This window comes from Mercenaria mercenaria, chromosome 5 (assembly GCF_021730395.1).
Source record: "Mercenaria mercenaria strain notata chromosome 5, MADL_Memer_1, whole genome shotgun sequence".
Lineage (NCBI taxonomy): Eukaryota > Metazoa > Mollusca > Bivalvia > Venerida > Veneridae > Mercenaria > Mercenaria mercenaria.
In genome coordinates, this window is record NC_069365.1 from 40,092,305 (window position 1) to 40,109,630 (window position 17,326).

The following is a 17,326-nucleotide window of genomic DNA, read 5'->3' on the forward strand; positions in this document are numbered from 1 at the left end:
TCTAGAAGTACTCTTTTAGATTAGGTGCACTAAAGAATGTGTAGGATAAACCTTGTAAGACGAGTCGCGGCACTGCGGCGCCGCTTTAAAACGTAAGTTATACTCATTATCTGAATAATCTAAACATTTTTTATCCGCACAGAAATACTGTTCTGGCAATTAGGATGAGAATACAAACAGAGGGTTGGTCAGAACCTTGATCACATCTTGCTCGGCAAAAAAAGTTCTCATCCGCATTTTTATACCCGGAAGCAACATATTCCTCACTTAAATCTTCGTAGATGCAGGTTTATGTCCCCCGCCCCCATAAACGTTATGACATGTAATCGTAAGCACACTAGTACACCCGTATACTTATAATTACAGAAAAATGCCATATATTGGGGGCGGGCAGGAAAATAAACACAGTATGATCAAGCTTATAGGTTTCACTTTGGTATAAGCTCTGTATAATATACATCAGCTTCTTGAACATGTTGACACATTCTGAAGAATTACTTGCTGCCTTTTGTTAATATGCACTAATGAATTTTAAAAACGCACAGGTTATATAATGCTTAAATACAGAATTACATCACCTTTCAAATTTATTGAAATTTCATACACATCAGTAACAATCCGACTCAAACAATTATATAAATGTCATCAAAAAAATGTGAATATTTGAGGGATTTAGAGTGTTTCTTTGTAATGTTTCAGTACAAGCACAATATTCTGCTGTGGTAGTAATTTCCTCTCTTGCACGAGGGCCTGAGAAAACTGGGGACAGTCTTGGGCGGTGGAACACGCGCATGGACCAGGAATCAAATGCTCCGTAGGAAATACGTCTGGAGAAAACGCGGGCCTGTCCATGATCTGCACGCTGTTGACCTGGAACCGTGTTTTATCCGTAAATCATGTGTTTTTGGACTGTGAAATTAAAAACATTGTAATGCAGGGTCCAACTAGCACTGCGCCTGCTTAGTTTGCGGATCGTAGGTCAAGGTTTTCTCAAGATATTGTGTGGAAATGCTTTCTGTATTAACAGCTCCAGTCTCAGTGATCTTGATCATTATCATACTATTCTTAAACTCAGTAGTCTAAGTTTGAAGACGATAGGTCAATGCATTTTTTGGTAAATTGAGCTGAACAGGTTTTGTAATAACAATCACTGTGAGCTTGATATTTTCATAACAGACTTCAAAATCAATAGGGGTCATTCACTGCCCGTGAACACTGAACCCGCCAAGTGAGAGGTTTAAGTCTAATATTATTGAAAAGAAACTAAACTGCTGACAGACTGCTATTCAGACTGACGGACGACCAGCGCCATCACATAACACGTCCTTTCGTGAGCATAGAATGACAAACAGAGGCGCTGCTTGACCAAATGTGTAACAATAGTTAAAACTGTACCCTAAAATGACTTTGCAGGGTCAAATATCACTGCCAAAGAATGACTATTCGTCAATTCTCACTTGAAAAATGAAAAAAGGTTTAAATTTACAAAGTTTTATTAAACAAAAGGCAACAACACTCAAAAAAGATGAAATAGTAAATACAAATACAGCAGAACTTCGAATTACTGAAAATAATGTAAAGCGTCAATACTGAACTAATCATTACATATATACAATAAAAAAAAGTCATTTCAAATTTAGTCGCAGGCTTAAACAAAGATCATGCAAAACAGGACACCATAAACATAACTGTGTTATTACATTACTGATTGAGAGGCACAATAATACTACAAAATAATTAGCGCAAATTTCAAATGAAAGTGCAGATTGATTCAGGAAAAAATGGAACTCAATTTTACATTTTCCCCTTCAAAAACACCACAAGTCATTGGCTTACATACAGACAGACATACAAACAAACACGCTGCAAACAAACTACAATTGTTTACGCATTGACAAAAAATGAAAAAAAAGCTACAATGCATTTTCGATAAGAAATAATTATATCAAAAACTTTGAAAAAAGTTTGCTGTTCAAGATTTTTTTAAAATTATGATTACCAATCAGGTATCACATAATAATAATTATATAACTTTTAATTTTAACTATCAGATCAGTGAAGAGAGATTCCGGTTATTAATATCTTGTTCTCGGCCGTATCTTGCCAAAAAAAGGTATATTGCATGATTCACACATATTGCAACGAACGCCATTGTCAGTAACCACGCGAGCACAGAGACATTTTCACATATTCCAACAGGATGGTTGAGCAAATCAACGTGCAAAAACTAATCAAAAACACGTAACGTAATTACAACATCAAACACGCCACCGTGAGCTGGCAAAGGCGTCTTAAGAATATAACCTCACGCCAAATGGAACTTTAGCGCTCATTTCCCTGTGAATGGAATATGTAATTTTTGGTCAGAAAACAGTGTAAGGTTGTCAGATATCTATTTGTACGCATGCGCGTAGAATTAATGAAGGCGATGTTTACAGTTTCCTCTAACAACTGACGTTACTAGTTCATTGTACAAGTAACATTTCTCACTTGAACCTCCGGAAGACTCGGCATCATATAAGTTATCTGAAAGTTCGTCCAAATATGGCAAGATACACCTGGAAAAGAAGATATGCTTGAATTAATGCTTCTACAAAAATGATTTCGATTACGTATTCATTTAAATTAGGGAAAAACTTCCTCTTGAAAAATATAATACAGATTTTTTAGGCCAATACTGACATTTTTAAACAAAATTGAAAGCTTCATTAAGGATCAGATTTTGGGATATTATTGTCGGGGTTTAGAGTCACCTCGACACGTTTTAGGTAATATTGTTTTCCAGCATTTTGATGGTGGACAGGAGGATGACCTCAGGTGGCCCGTAGGGTACTTTTTCTGACTTGGGCGTGCTCCTGGGTAGTACCAGTAACCCTCCGTAAGCCAGCTGGATGCTTTCCTCACATGAAAAATTTTACAACCCAAACGAGGTTTCGAACCCACATCAGTGAGGGACAAGTGAATCGAAATCGGCGACCACGGAGGCTCCGCGGGATGAATGACCATAAAGGTCCGAAATAGTCCATAAAAAGAACATTATAAGAAGACATCTCATGTACGAAATTGATTTGGAGCAAATGCTTAAACTGGCTTTTTTGAATTCTTAACAGTGCGTTCTGCTGGCTCGTTACTTTGTTTAGCCTATATTGCTTTTTGATCAAACAGGATTCTCTCGATTCGCTTATGAAACTGAACTATACAATCTTGATCCACGATTATACAGAAATCTTTCACTTCTTATATTAACTACTTTCTACAACTGCTTTTATGTACCCCAGCGCCCGAGGAAGCTGTGTCAAACACCATAATGCGATAAACAACATCCTGGTTCGAAGTCAGACGCCCTACCACTACACACCTGAGTCTCACATTAATGCACGTTCTCCGTTTCCATTAACATCATTCACATAAACATTTCTCGCCAATAAGACAGAGTAGTCCGAATAGAACAACAATGTACTTATTTTTTCTCAAACCAGTCAAGCACTACTTTATTTGAATAGGCCATCGTTTGGCGGATGCAAGAGTTTTGCCATAAAACATGGAAACAACAGTAAACCGAGCGACTAGATGATAAATCCAATACGCTGAGATGTATCTTAAACTCAGCAGAACCTCCTCTCAACCTCAGTTTAGATTTCCTTCTTCACAAATCATAGGAGCGTATATAGCTTTTAAAGCGTAATCATTGATAAGAGACGACAACAAATTTTAAATTATCTTTGAAAATTCGGTGGACTCACCTATTTTTCCCATTGCATCAGCAGCGACTACAGCCCCCTTGAAATCGGGATACTTCTGTTGTATGGTTTTAACAGCAACATCAGCAGACTCTTGTGCAGACAGCCCAGCTCTCATTAAAGTCACCGCTGTATGACTGTTGAAAAATAATATCCAGCTTTAGAATACAATCTTACATGGAACATTGTTATTTGTTGTGATTTACATCATACCGACACTATAAGGACCATATGACAACTTTCAAGCTTCAATGGTGGAGGAAAACTCAAGATTTCCCGTGACTGCATTAATTCAGATACAAGCCCCGGATATAAGTATTGATTTTCCACAAGCCAGCTGGAAAGCTCCCTCCGTTTAGAATAACGATGTTTCTCATTACAGATCTGGTGCAGTCGTTGTGCGCATGTCACAAAATCATTATCATTGGAGCGCACGGCAAACATACGAAAATATGTGCATGTCCCGTGCGGACATGCACAAATTTTCGTATGTTTGCCGTGCGCTCCAATTTAGTGTATAATATGTATAATATATTGTGTAGTTATACACGGGAAACAAGAGGATGAAGGTATTCAGAAGAGCCTCACACTAGCTATGATCAATGAAGACTTTCCTCCGGAAACATGGACTCATGTCTATACAAATGGATCAGCCGCATGCGCCATCAAAGATGGAGGAGCAGGAGGTTTCATTTCATTCTATACCCATCTGGCAAGAGAGAACACTACAAACAGCCACAGGAAAACATCGCAGCAATTACAAGGCGGTGACTGAAGCACTCATGAAGGCCGTCTCAATGATTGAAGACTCGGCAGAAGAAAGCTCCTCAGTCGTCTGTCTCACAGATGCACTGTCTGTCATGGAAGCTCTGATCAACAATAAAGCTCCACAGCTAGCCAGGAGAATGCAGAGCCTGAGTATCACCTGCAAAGTAGCACTTCAGTGGATTCCATTACATTGTGGACTTGCAGGCAATGAAGAGGCAGACCAACTGGCTAAGCTAGGAGCTCAGTCAGAACAACCAGCAACACCTGTGAGCTACAAGGAGGAAGTCACCATCATCAAGGCACTAACGAGACCAAGGATAGAGGAAGATGTCTGAACAAGTGATGCTGGTCAGGCTTCGCTCAGGGCACAACAAGCTCAGTGCTCACATGTACAAGAAATACAGACTGGCACCATCACCAACCTGTCCATGTGGTGAGGATCAGACTACGGAGCATATACTCCAGAAATGTAAAAAGCATGACCAGGAGCGAGCTGCGACTTTGCCGATAGATACCTCAATCCACCAGAAACTGTATGGAGGCATTGAGGATCTGCGGCAAACCACAAGTTTCATCGAGGCTACTGGTCTGACAGTGTAGGTCGAACGAAGAAGAAGAAGAAGAAGAAGAAGAGGAAGAAGAAGTATAATATATTGACTAAAGTTTAGGGTTAGTATTACCATAGTTACCGAATATATACATTAAAGATACTCTTCGTTCCAATCGCTTGAATCCGGTATATACCGGAGTCTGGTATATATCACCACACTGGCCATAGCTTTATCAGATCAAGTGGTTCCAACGTTGTTTGAGCGGTGAATTTTACGCCGATCAAATGGAGAAATATGGCCGATACTACAAATTTCTGGTATTGTAAGTATGATTTAAAGGAATTTCTACCCGTTAAATAACGAATCAAATGAGAACGATGGGTGCACCTGGAGCGCCAATGTGTCTAGGTTTTAGCACATATGTCCATTTAGCTGAGATTTGTGCCGTTTGTTCAAACACTTCTGTACAGTCCGGCGGGGGAAGGAGATTTTTGACAGTTTTTGACAATATCGCCTCAAATATAATGTTTATCGTGAACAAGCAACTGTTCAAACACTTTTTATGTAAAAAGCTACCTCTTAAAACAAAGCATGTGTATTTTCATAGAATTATTCAGCGTTGTTTCTGAAATATCGGCCGAAAACCTAATGCAACGCCGTTTCGAGTGGGTCGCTCTGCAACGCAATCAAGTGGATACCGTTCCGTGTCTTACTTACGAAGTCTTATCCGTCTTAAAAACAGTCATTAAAGCCTAACAATAAATAACTTTAGAGAGTTTTATATCATTATAATGATCCTGCCATTTCTAATGTATTGTACTTTTACATTTTTATGTTAGCTTAACATTTAACATATTTTTGTGGACATTGTCAAAAAACATCAACACAAAAACATAAAGCAAGGATGAACATCGAACAATATCATTAAGTAAATAATAGTAATAGTTCGTAAAAACAAGAACCAGTTCACGGATATTTTTCTCCTTCACGAATGATACTGAATAGCGAACAAAAAATCCTGTTGACTCTTTTAATCAGTATAGTTACAGCTGGTTACTTTTTAGTCCCTTAAAACCAATACAATGCGATTTCATTCCTGACTTGTTGTGCATTTAAGCTGTTCAGACAAAATAGATAAAATTTGGTCCATGATTAAAGTATTGATTAGTTGTTTGTATATTTTTTCATTCATATTGCTGGTGTAGCGTTCATTTATTTTCTGAGAGATAAATCACAGAGAACGTTAAAACTGGCCAGGGAAAAGACAAGATTTTATTTGTCCTCCATAAAACAGAAACGACGTAATAAACCTCTTTATTATATACCTATAAAAATTCTGTAAAATGTCGGCTTGTATTTCACAATTAGATATGGACAGACAGACATAAATTCCGTATTGTACCTTTTAAATTCCGTAAGAGACAGGTTTTTAGACATTGCGAGCGACAAGGCTATCCTGAGACAACTTTCTGAAGCAAAAGATACATTATTAATAAGATTTTAACTCTTAATATGACATCGAATAAGTACCCGTTGGCAAACATCGTTTTTCTTCTTTGGTTAGAGACATTTATATAGTACAACTGTGGCACATCTCTATTAGTATTGCTAGTCCGTTTATTTTCTTTCACTAGTGTCTGTATTTCATTTGTATTTTCATTTTTGAACGGCGACCATAGAGGTTTATTACGTCCTTTTCTGTTTTATGGAGGACAAATAAAATCTTTTATTATATACCTATATAAATTCTGTAAAAAATCGGCTTGTATTTCACAATGAAATATGAACAGACAGACAAAAATCCCGTATTGTACCTTTAAAATTCCGTATTGTACCTTCCGTATTGTATGCTGCCGGACTATTTTCATTAATATGCATGATCCGACACATTTCTATAAATAGCGCACATAAAAACTTCACTAAGTTCAATTTAATATCGATAAAAATTGAAGATTTCGTTCAAGAACAAAACAAGAATCAAAATGGTTAAGGTATATAACAAAAAGGTCATTATAACAGTAGCTAGATCTGGGACTTTGTATTCGGCTCTCTTGGATTTTGCAAGGTCGGATCACACTCGGCGTTTGCGCGCCTCGTGAGATCCGATCATGCAAAATCCACTCGAGCCGAATACTGCATCCCAGATCGAGCTGTTGTTACAATAACCCTATTGTCTTTTCCCTGGCCAATTTTAACGTTCTCTGTGATTTATCACTCTGAAAATAAATGAACACTTCCACAGGAATATGAATGAAAAAATGTATAAACAACTGTTCAATACTTTTATCATGGACCAAATTTCATTTATTTTGTATAGTAACATTCGTGGAGGAGATAAATATCCGTGAACTAGTTCTTGTTTTTACGAACTATTACTTTTATTTACTTAATGATATTGTTCGATGTTCATCCTTGCTTTATGTTTTTGTGTTGATGTTTTTTGACAATGTCCGCAAAATATGTTAACTGTAAAGGGAGCATATAAATGTAAAAGTACAATACATTAGAAATGGCAGGATCATTATAATGATATAAAACTCTCTAAAGTTATTTATTGTTAGGCTTTAATGACTGTTTTTAGGACGGATAAGACTTCGCAAGTAAGACACGGAACGGTATCCACTTGATTGCGTTGCAGAGCGACCCACTCGAAACGGCGTTGCATTAGGTTTTCGGCCGATTTTTCACAAATAACCCTGAATAATTCTATGAAAATACACACGCTTTGTTTTAAGAGGTAGCCTTTTACATAAAAAGTGTTTGAACAGTTACTTGTTCCCGATTAACACTATATCTGATGCGACACTGTCAAAAACTGTCAAAAATCTTACCCCGCTAGATTGTACAGAAGTGTTTAAATAAACGATACAAATCTCAGCTAAATGGACATATGTGCTGAAACCTAAACACATTGGCGCTCCAGGTGCACCCATCGTTTTCATTTGATTCGTTATTTAACGGGTAGAAATTCCTTTAAATCCTACTGACAATACCGGAAATTTGTAGTATCGGCCATATTTCTCCATCTGATCGGCGTAAAATTCACCGCTCAAACAACGTTGGAACCACTTGATCTGATAAAGCTATGGCCAGTGTGATCACAGGCGCACCAGATCTGTTTTCAGTCACATCCTTAGAATAATACCATAATCCGGTCGTGGTTCCAAACCCTCAGTGCTAACTGGTGTTTCTATGTTAGCGGCCTTACCCACTCACTTATATGCAGCTGAGGCGTGTATAAAAATGCATTGAAATTAGTGACCTTACGTGAGTTCGATCCCCCGCTACTGTTACCAAAAATTACTAACGATGAGATAACAGTTCTGTCTATGGCTGCTTTACATCCGGCACGCTAAAAAACCAGGGGAGCTTCTGTTATTGGAGCGACTTACTTACCTTGCACTATCCTCAATGATTTTCTGAGAAGCGCCCATATGGTGGCGACTATAAGTAAGTCCATGTACAAACATGTTGTGGCACCTTGCCGTGATTTGTCTGGTGTATTGAGGATTGAGGTGGTCGTTTGGTCGTATAATCTAATATAATCTAATCCATTTATACAAGCTAACGTTTGTTAATCCTGGTGAAAGTATCCTGTTGTTGTCTATTTATATTTAATTTATCTTTAGATTTTGCTTGGTTTTGATCTACGCTTCCAAGGCTAATATTTATAGTCAAAAGTAAGTGTTGCGTGATGACGAACTACATAAAATTAAAAATTACCTACCTTGGAAGGAACCGCATCATTATATCTCCATTGCCCGTACATGCGGCAGCCCCTACGTTGTTTTCTGCGTATGATCCGGCACCTGCGATTGGAGAATCGCCAACCCGGCTGTAATGTCACAAAATCGAAAGTGTTATTAACAAATGTCTTAAAAGTGACGATAAAATTTAATATGAATAATTGTTGCTGACTGTGATTAAAATCAGCAACTAAATATCTAGCAATAGCTATTTATAAAACCCTTATGCTACCATCCCAAAGATGACCACTCGCAGGTAGCTGTTTAATATTCAGTCTCATGAATTCTATGACATGAAAAGCGATCTACGTTCCATAAAACAGTCGTGCCATGAAGTTTGATAGCCATAGCCCACCAACATTCTCCAGTTAAAGACCATAAACCATTTTTAATCATGAGGTCAGTGTGACCTTGACCTTAAACTCTTGATCCCCAAAACAATCGGGGTTCATTTATAAACCAAAGACGATAAATTTCCATGTAAAGACCAGAAACCGTTTTAGCCTAAACGTCTGCTGACCACATGCAATCATCCTTTGAAGCATTTTCCAGACATTGATTTGCAACCTCTTTTAAGTCTCACAGTGGGCTTGACCTTTGACCTACAGGTTATCAATACTATATGAGTCATCGACTAACAACAGTTTAGTTTGACATCCACAGATTAAGACGTTCTACAGTAATCGATCGGAAATCAAATCGTCTTCCGACGGACGACCGACCAACTAACAGACAGACCGACCGACACGAGCAAAACAATATACCGCCTGTTCCTTTAAAGGGGAAATAGTACTTACTACTCATAAATAAAGGAGGAGGACAGTTACCTCTAACTGTGATAAAATACATTCAGGCATATGAAAAAATACAGTGCTTAAGTATTCACCCGCTTCAGAAGCACAACTCAGACAGAAAACCGTCTTTAGCAATCAGGGAACAAGCCTAGACCTAAAAACTGCAAATATTGAATTTTCAATAACTTCCTTAATTGCGTGTGTATACTTGTGAAATTTGAAGTTGTCTGAAGTTGTGGAATACACGTGCATATAATTTTTCATTACAATTTGCTCTTATATAACAGAAACGGTGTAAAACGTCCAATCTGATGTCTCAGCTTATGCTTCAGACTTTGGTTTTAATAACTATGGACCTTGTTCTTTCATTTTTTTCCTTTCCAAAAGGTTACTAAAGCAGAAAGAGTTATCACTACGTGCTTTTATTGTTTGACTGTATTTTAAGTCCGAGTCCTATCGACATATATTACGTGATATAGCGATATTCCAGCTTTAATGGTAGAAGAAGAATAGGGAGTCACGATTGCTCTATTTCACCCATCGGCACAAGACAGGTCCCAGACTTTCGATATATGTTTTCAAAAGTTAATATATAGCGATGTTTTTTTCCTAATAAAAGTCCTCAACTTTGGTACTGTTTGAAAAAAAAAATGCGCACTATAAACTTGTCTGTGATCTTGCGGTCTTATTCATAAAAAGATTTGTTAAGAAATTACGGCTCCAATGAGTTAACAGTAAAACTGTTGACGGATGGATACGGACGAAAATACGACTACGAACGAAAAAAAGGTTGACGAACGAAAAGACGAAGAATAACGAAAAGACAACAACGGACGAAAAGACGATGACGAACGAAAAGACGAAGAAGAACGAAAAGACAACAACGGACGAAAAGACGATGAAGAACGAAAAGACGAAGAAGAACGAAAAGACAACAACGGACGAAAAGACGATGACGAACGAAAAGACGATGACGGACGAAAAGACGATGAAGAACGAAAAGACAACACGAACGAAAAGACGACGACGGACGAAAAGACGAAGAAGAACGAAAAGACAACAACGGACGAAAAGACGACGACGGACGAAAAGTTATGACAATAGTTTACTACCAGTGAGAACTTTGTGCTTAAGTGAGGTAAACACTGCTTTAAGGCATACCCAGGAATCTTATATTTAAGTCCATTCGTTGAGGCACCTGAAGCAATGTTCCCTTTAGCGTCCATTGCAATAATTCCAATTGTGTCGTGGTTGTTTCTATCAACGTTTTTCATATATTTGTCAATAACTTGAGAACTTCTGATTGGATGATATGGACCACATGACTTCCGGGGATCGGGAGAAACATTCTAAAAGAAATAAAAATAATAGATCCAGATATATAAATATTTAATATTTGTACACTCTATCCGACAAAATGATGTACATAGATCCAAACGAAGAACTGAACATGTTACTTTCTAAAAGACTCAATACTATACGACTGTAGAAAAGAAAAGCTTTGCAGAGGACACATTTGATTTATTCATTTGTTTTATTAGTTCTCAATTAGTATACATTTGCACTATTTGAACAATGACTATGAGTCACGCCGATTTCCTATTACCTCTCGGAAATTTGGTTGGCAATTATTATTTCTCCATGATTTCCAAAGTTGTTCTGAGTAGGGTGTGGTAAGATTTTCTTCTTTAAAACCCATCTCGACTGCGAACTGTGTTGCTGAAAGAACACAAGAATAAAAAGATAAGATTAAACCTGTGACCTACTTTGTGCCGAACGTTTCAGGAATTGAACGTAGTTTATTGTCTGTAATATCGGACTATCTTGGAAATCCTATGTTTTATCATTGCAATTTATGCGGTTCATGTCTCTTTATTTTCAGATGAAAATTTATTGTGATGACAAATGCTCTGACCCGCCACGTACTGGTAGAAATGGCAAGTCCTAAACTCATCGATAAATAAACGACAAATCAACGTAACGGATGCAAAGACCACGCCACTTTGTTGTTAAACTGTCATTTAGTTGTCAAAATGTTTTCAGGACTGCATCATCTTGCTTACACTGGAAGATATGCTCTATGCTTTTGTCTTGTACAAAACTACAAACCCTACTGATATTGAGAAGCATCATTTATAAAACAGATGACCTTCTCGGTAAGACCATGACCGATATGTTTCCTCCTGAAGGTCCCGAATTTGGTATTTCTGGTGTGTATGTTCTATTTTCAACACAAATCCCGTTCACAATGACATGTAATTTCCGCCTTCGCGGTGATACTTCAATCGATATCAAACGTTTACAAAATGATACGTAAATCCGGCTTAGATAATGACAGGTCAAACTCACTTACACAATGATACGCCAATCCCGCTTACACAATGACATGTAAATCCCGAATACACAATGACACGTAAATCCTGCTTATAAAATGATACGTCAATGTCGCTTACACAATGACACGTACATCCCGCGTACACAAGGACACGTAAATCCCACTTACACAATGATACGCCAATCCCGTTTACGCAATGACACGTCAATCCAGCGTACACAATGATACGTCAATCCTACAAGTCTCCGAGGGCGGCATATTGAACAAATCAGACGACAAAACAGATTAATGGTAAAGAATCGTTGTTGGTTCAAACATGTAATTTTTGGATTTATTTTATACCTGCCTCTCCCACCAGCAGAGAATGATCTGTGTTGTCTAAAACCTTTCTGGCAACAGAAATGGCCTGCTTGATCCTTCGTAGTCCGCCAACGCCGCCAACATTGTGTGAGGCGCTGAAATAAATACCGACCAATTTATAAACTAATGAATTCCCATCTAAAAGAATATTCTTAACTGTTATTAAAATTTGATGTTAGAAATAATTTATTGCAAAACCGTGTTTTAATACTATTTATACACGATGGGCGGTTATACGTCGGGTGTAATAATTTCACGAGGGCTGCTCCTGTTTACATAATGTGCACCTGAACTTTCGGATGATGAAATGAAAAGAGCTAAATAGATCTATCACACCCTCATTTTTACACTATAAACTGGTAACTCACAATAACTTCACACCAAAAAAAAAAAGGATCATCGGGTTGATATTCCAAATTTTAAACAAGAGGGTCACGATAACCCTGGATCGCTCACCTGAGTAATATGAGCTACCTAGACAAGTGTAAGAAATCAGATAAGAAAGTCAAATATAATTAAGCATTAAAATCTTTTCCCAGTTGTGTGAACTAATTCAAATGTCAAACTGATGCTAAAATATTAAGAAAGTAGGTCAGTAGGTCACATTCACGGTCACTAAAAGTCAGTTTTAAGATCGGTGTGCAAAACTGTGTATGACGTCCGAATTTCAAGGCTGTATCTTAAAAAAAACAAGGAAGTAGGTCAGTAGGTCAAGGTCACAGTCAAGTGACCCCTTATTACTTGGGGTCATCGGGTAATTATAATTAAAAAGTCTAGGAAATATGATCAGACAATTTTTGAAGTATTTTTTCCTATATAACTCATACAAAAAGTGACCCCCGGGGCGGGGCCTCTTTTCACCCCAGGGACATAATTTGAACAGTCCTGTTAGAGAACCACTAGGCAATGCTACATACCAAATATCAAAGGCATAGGCCTTGAACTTTCAGACAAAAAGATTTTTAAAGTTTTATTCCTATATAAGCCTATGTAAAACTTGGGACCCCCAAGGGCAGGGCCTCTTTTCACCCCAGGTGCATAATTTGAAAAAAAATGGTGGAGGACTACTAGGCAATGCAACATACCAAATATCAAAGGCATAGGCATTGCAGTTTCAGGCAAGAAGATTTTTGATTTTTTTTCCTATTTAAGTCTATGTAAAACTTGGGACCCCCTGGGTGGGGCCTCTTTTCACTTTACGGGCATAATTTGAATAATCTTGGTAGAGGACCACTAGGCAATGCAACATACCAAATATCAAAGCCTAGGCCTTGCAGTTTCAGACAAGAAGATTTTTAAGTCAATGTAAAACTTGGGACCCCCGGGGCGGGGCCTCTTTTCACCCCAGGATAATAATTTGAACAATCTTGGTAAAGGACCACAAGGCAATGCTACATACCAAATATTAAAGGCCTAGGTCTTGTGGTTTCAGACAAGAAGATTTAAAAAAAAATCCTATATAAGTCTATGTTAAACTTGGGACCCCCGGGGCGGGGCCTCTTTTCACCCCAGGGGCATAATTTGAACAAATTTGGCAGAGGACCATCAGGTGATGTCGCATGCCAAATATCAAGGCTCTACGTCTTGCGGTTTTGGACAAGAAGATTTTTTAAGTTTTTCCTTTCGGTTGCCATGGTAACCAGTTTTGTGTGGAATTCAATTATTTGATAAATTTTGAAAGGGGACCACCCAACGATCATTCCTGTGAAGTTTGGTGTAAATCTGCCCAGTGGTTTTCAAGAAGAAGATCTTTTAGAAATTGTTGACGGATGGTTAAAAGCAGCTTTTCGTTCTAAAAAGACTTATACATGCTGCGTATGAAATTGCCAGTTTGAAGGGATTAATTCCTGCAAGTATGCAGAATTGTGATAAGAAACATGCATTGCTCAACGTTAGAGATTCGTTAACTAAATCTCAATTTTTTCAATAATTTCTGTTCTATGCACTTTGTGTTTACACCACATAAACCCTATCATATTTATTTAAAGGCGAACAAGTTTCTTCCTTTTCATAATTAGGTAAAATAACATGTAACAAAAGAATCGTGAGTGCCATATCCGTTTTAAATGAATTTAAAAAAAAGATACGTTTCATTGTTACGTGCAGTACATCTTTGCCATCTTTTAGCTCAACAGGAAAAAACAAAATACCTAAAATCAGGAAAATATGTTTCATTGTTACTACACAATTCTGATATCAACTTAGTTCGAAATAAAGAAACAAAATACTTAAAATCGGTAAGTTGTATGTTGAGCATATGCTCTAAAGGGAAGTAATTCTGTTGTAAATACAGCAATAGAAACAGATCAATGGCACTAAATCGTCTAATTATGATTTTACATACCCGTCCATTATCATCGCATCTAGTGTTGTTTCTCCGCTTTCGTCGGGACTGCCTCCAAATCCGACGGTGTGTCGGCATTGTGCCATCTCACATGAATGTCCAGTGGCTTCAACAGCGTCAATTGCGGCATGTCCATTTTTGATGACATCCCAACCTTCATCATGATTAAAAATTATTGCCGTATTTTTTATTATAAAGTTTACATTGTTTTTCTTAACAGAAATAACAAAAATGAAATACAAATGTGGTAATAAATGGCATGGTTCATACAAATCATGTAAATCGAAGACTTTATTAGATTATCATTAATCTTATGAGTTTATTCTGAATTATTTTAGTTCGACTGTAGGCCCCTATAACAAGTTCTGCAACTTGTATTAATCACACTCGACACCTCATTCCTGACGGTATCCTGCGTGCGCCAAGCAAGGCAGCTACTGATACCATTTTACTATTCTTTGGCATAAGACAAAACTTCACACGATATATATAGTCATTACATGAAGTTTTGTACAGTATGAGTGTACAAATTGATCTAAATATGTTGGGACTGAATGTATAATGAGAATGTGCAAATTTCAAAATTGAACGATATATAGGTAAAGAGGCCAGGTATCAAGAGGGTACATGTATGTAAAACAAAATAGAACTATAAACATTAGATCTACATCTATGAAAGACATTGAAAGTATCGCTAGCCCTGTTGGTAAGATTCAGCCGTGCATATAATCATATACATGTCTTATGCACAATGTGTACAGAGATAAGACAGATAACGAAAGCATGATACTGCATTAATATAAAGGCCTAAGACATATATTTTAATCATGCACACTTTAAAAAGACAATTATACATGTAGTTATACATATATATACAGTGCTTTAGGGTATAGCGGATTTTAGGGTATAGAGGATAGGTTGATAAATTTTATATTTAGACTTGAATTATTGTATAAATTTTCATATCATTCTTTTACTGGCATGCAAACAGACATTCTGACATACATTTTAAATATTTGCTCGTTGTGTTATTTTTCATATGTCATCAAATATAAAATAAAGCTATCCCCTATAGATTAAATCAGTGCATATGTAAAAAACGTCAGTGAATGAAATGTGTTTGATAGAAATTTAAAAAGCTGAATGTTTTTGAAAAGAGAATACATTATTATTCTGATTTATAGTAAAGAAGTCTTGGAAAGTTTGTTAAGATGTGGATTTCAAACTAATAATGTAAAAATTGTCCAAAGCTATCATGTACACCCTAAATCAGCTCATATGTAAACAATGGCGTGGAGAGAAAAAAACACATGAATTTCTATGAAAAGCTGACTGTTTTAAGAAGAATAGATGTTTTCTGTCTGATATACTAAAAAAAATATTATTGGCATTTCTTTGAATTGGAATGCAGGAAAAATTAGTTAGCTATCCGCTATACCCTAAAGCACTGTATAAATATCCATTTCCGATCGATTTTGTTAAAACAACTAAAAATTGAATAACAAAATAATGTACTATAGATATTTTGTATAGATTTATTATAACGCAACTATTGTCATACTATTATGCATATTTAGGCCGCAAATATGAAGATGGTAAGACGACAGCCGTATCTCAAATAATCCGATTTCGGCCGTTGTACCAGCTTTTATACAGGGCCGCCCGGGCTACTAATTAAAACTAACCTGCCTGTACTGCATCTCTATAGCCCCATGTAGTTAGAATCAATGGAATCCACGGCGATTCTTCTTTCTTATATGGGCCTTGCTGTTTAAAACCATCCGAAACCGCAGAAAAACATACCGTGATTAAACTAAAAATGTAAACAAACATATAAGCCGCCATTTCCAAGTCATGTGGCTACCAGCGGCGTAGCGGGATATATGACGCACTTGCTTTATGTGATGATTAGAGTAATCGAGTCTTTTTTAATTTTATGGCGCTGTCTACAGCACAAGAACTGAGTACTTACTATTTTAAGGCAGTATATTTTGTACATTAAAACTAAGTAAGTCTATATATTTAATTTATATAAATAAAAATATTTATAAGGTATTTTAATTATGTAAATTTTGTTCTGTAAAACAATAAATAAGATGATAGAACATACGTATCATACTAATGGTGAAAACTGTGAAATTCATAGATCGTTTCAGTTTGACGTTACAGTCAAAACAAACCAGGGACTAGGACTTCACTCACATTATTTTTTTTTAAGTTTACCAAATGATTTTCTCCGTAGATTTGCATGTTTTCCCTCATATTTATTTGTATATTTCGCCAACATTCATTATTTAAAATCACATACTGGTAGAGAAAATGCATTTTTCATGTATAGTTTTCTAACAAAATGGTATGCCTTTGTATGTATGTATGTATGTATGTAAAGAATAGGCAAATCTGAAAGTTTAATTTTTTCGACGTACCATTGACATAAATGAGAAAATGAATGAAAAAAGTGTTAATAAAGCTTACCGTGAACACTTAAATGCAATTCTTTTTTTAGAAGTTTTAGCAGTATGATTTTGAGGAAAATAACAAATTAATAACCTGACTGTTTTCCAAAAGAAGAAAATGCATGTAAGTCCTTTAGAAAAATGGTTTTGTGAACTTTAATTATGCCGATAATGGTACGAACAAAGGGTTCATTTAGCACAAACATTTATAGAAGTAGGACCAGGACAGGTC

General features: G+C 36.7%; 1 protein-coding gene across 1 annotated transcript; it reads right to left on the bottom strand.

Moving 5' to 3' along the window:
- Positions 1 to 1,475: 1,475 nt before the first annotated feature.
- LOC123556959 (N(4)-(Beta-N-acetylglucosaminyl)-L-asparaginase-like) lies at positions 1,476 to 16,514 on the bottom strand. Its single transcript, XM_045348088.2, has 8 exons — positions 16,324 to 16,514; positions 14,639 to 14,792; positions 12,277 to 12,389; positions 11,206 to 11,318; positions 10,761 to 10,948; positions 8,787 to 8,894; positions 3,744 to 3,877; positions 1,476 to 2,558 (listed from the first exon to the last, which is right to left on the bottom strand). The coding sequence occupies exons 1-8, from the start codon at positions 16,481 to 16,483 to the stop codon at positions 2,461 to 2,463; spliced, it is 1,068 nt and encodes a 355-aa protein (XP_045204023.2). The 5' UTR covers positions 16,484 to 16,514; the 3' UTR covers positions 1,476 to 2,460.
- Between the last annotated feature and the right edge of the window lie 812 nt (positions 16,515 to 17,326).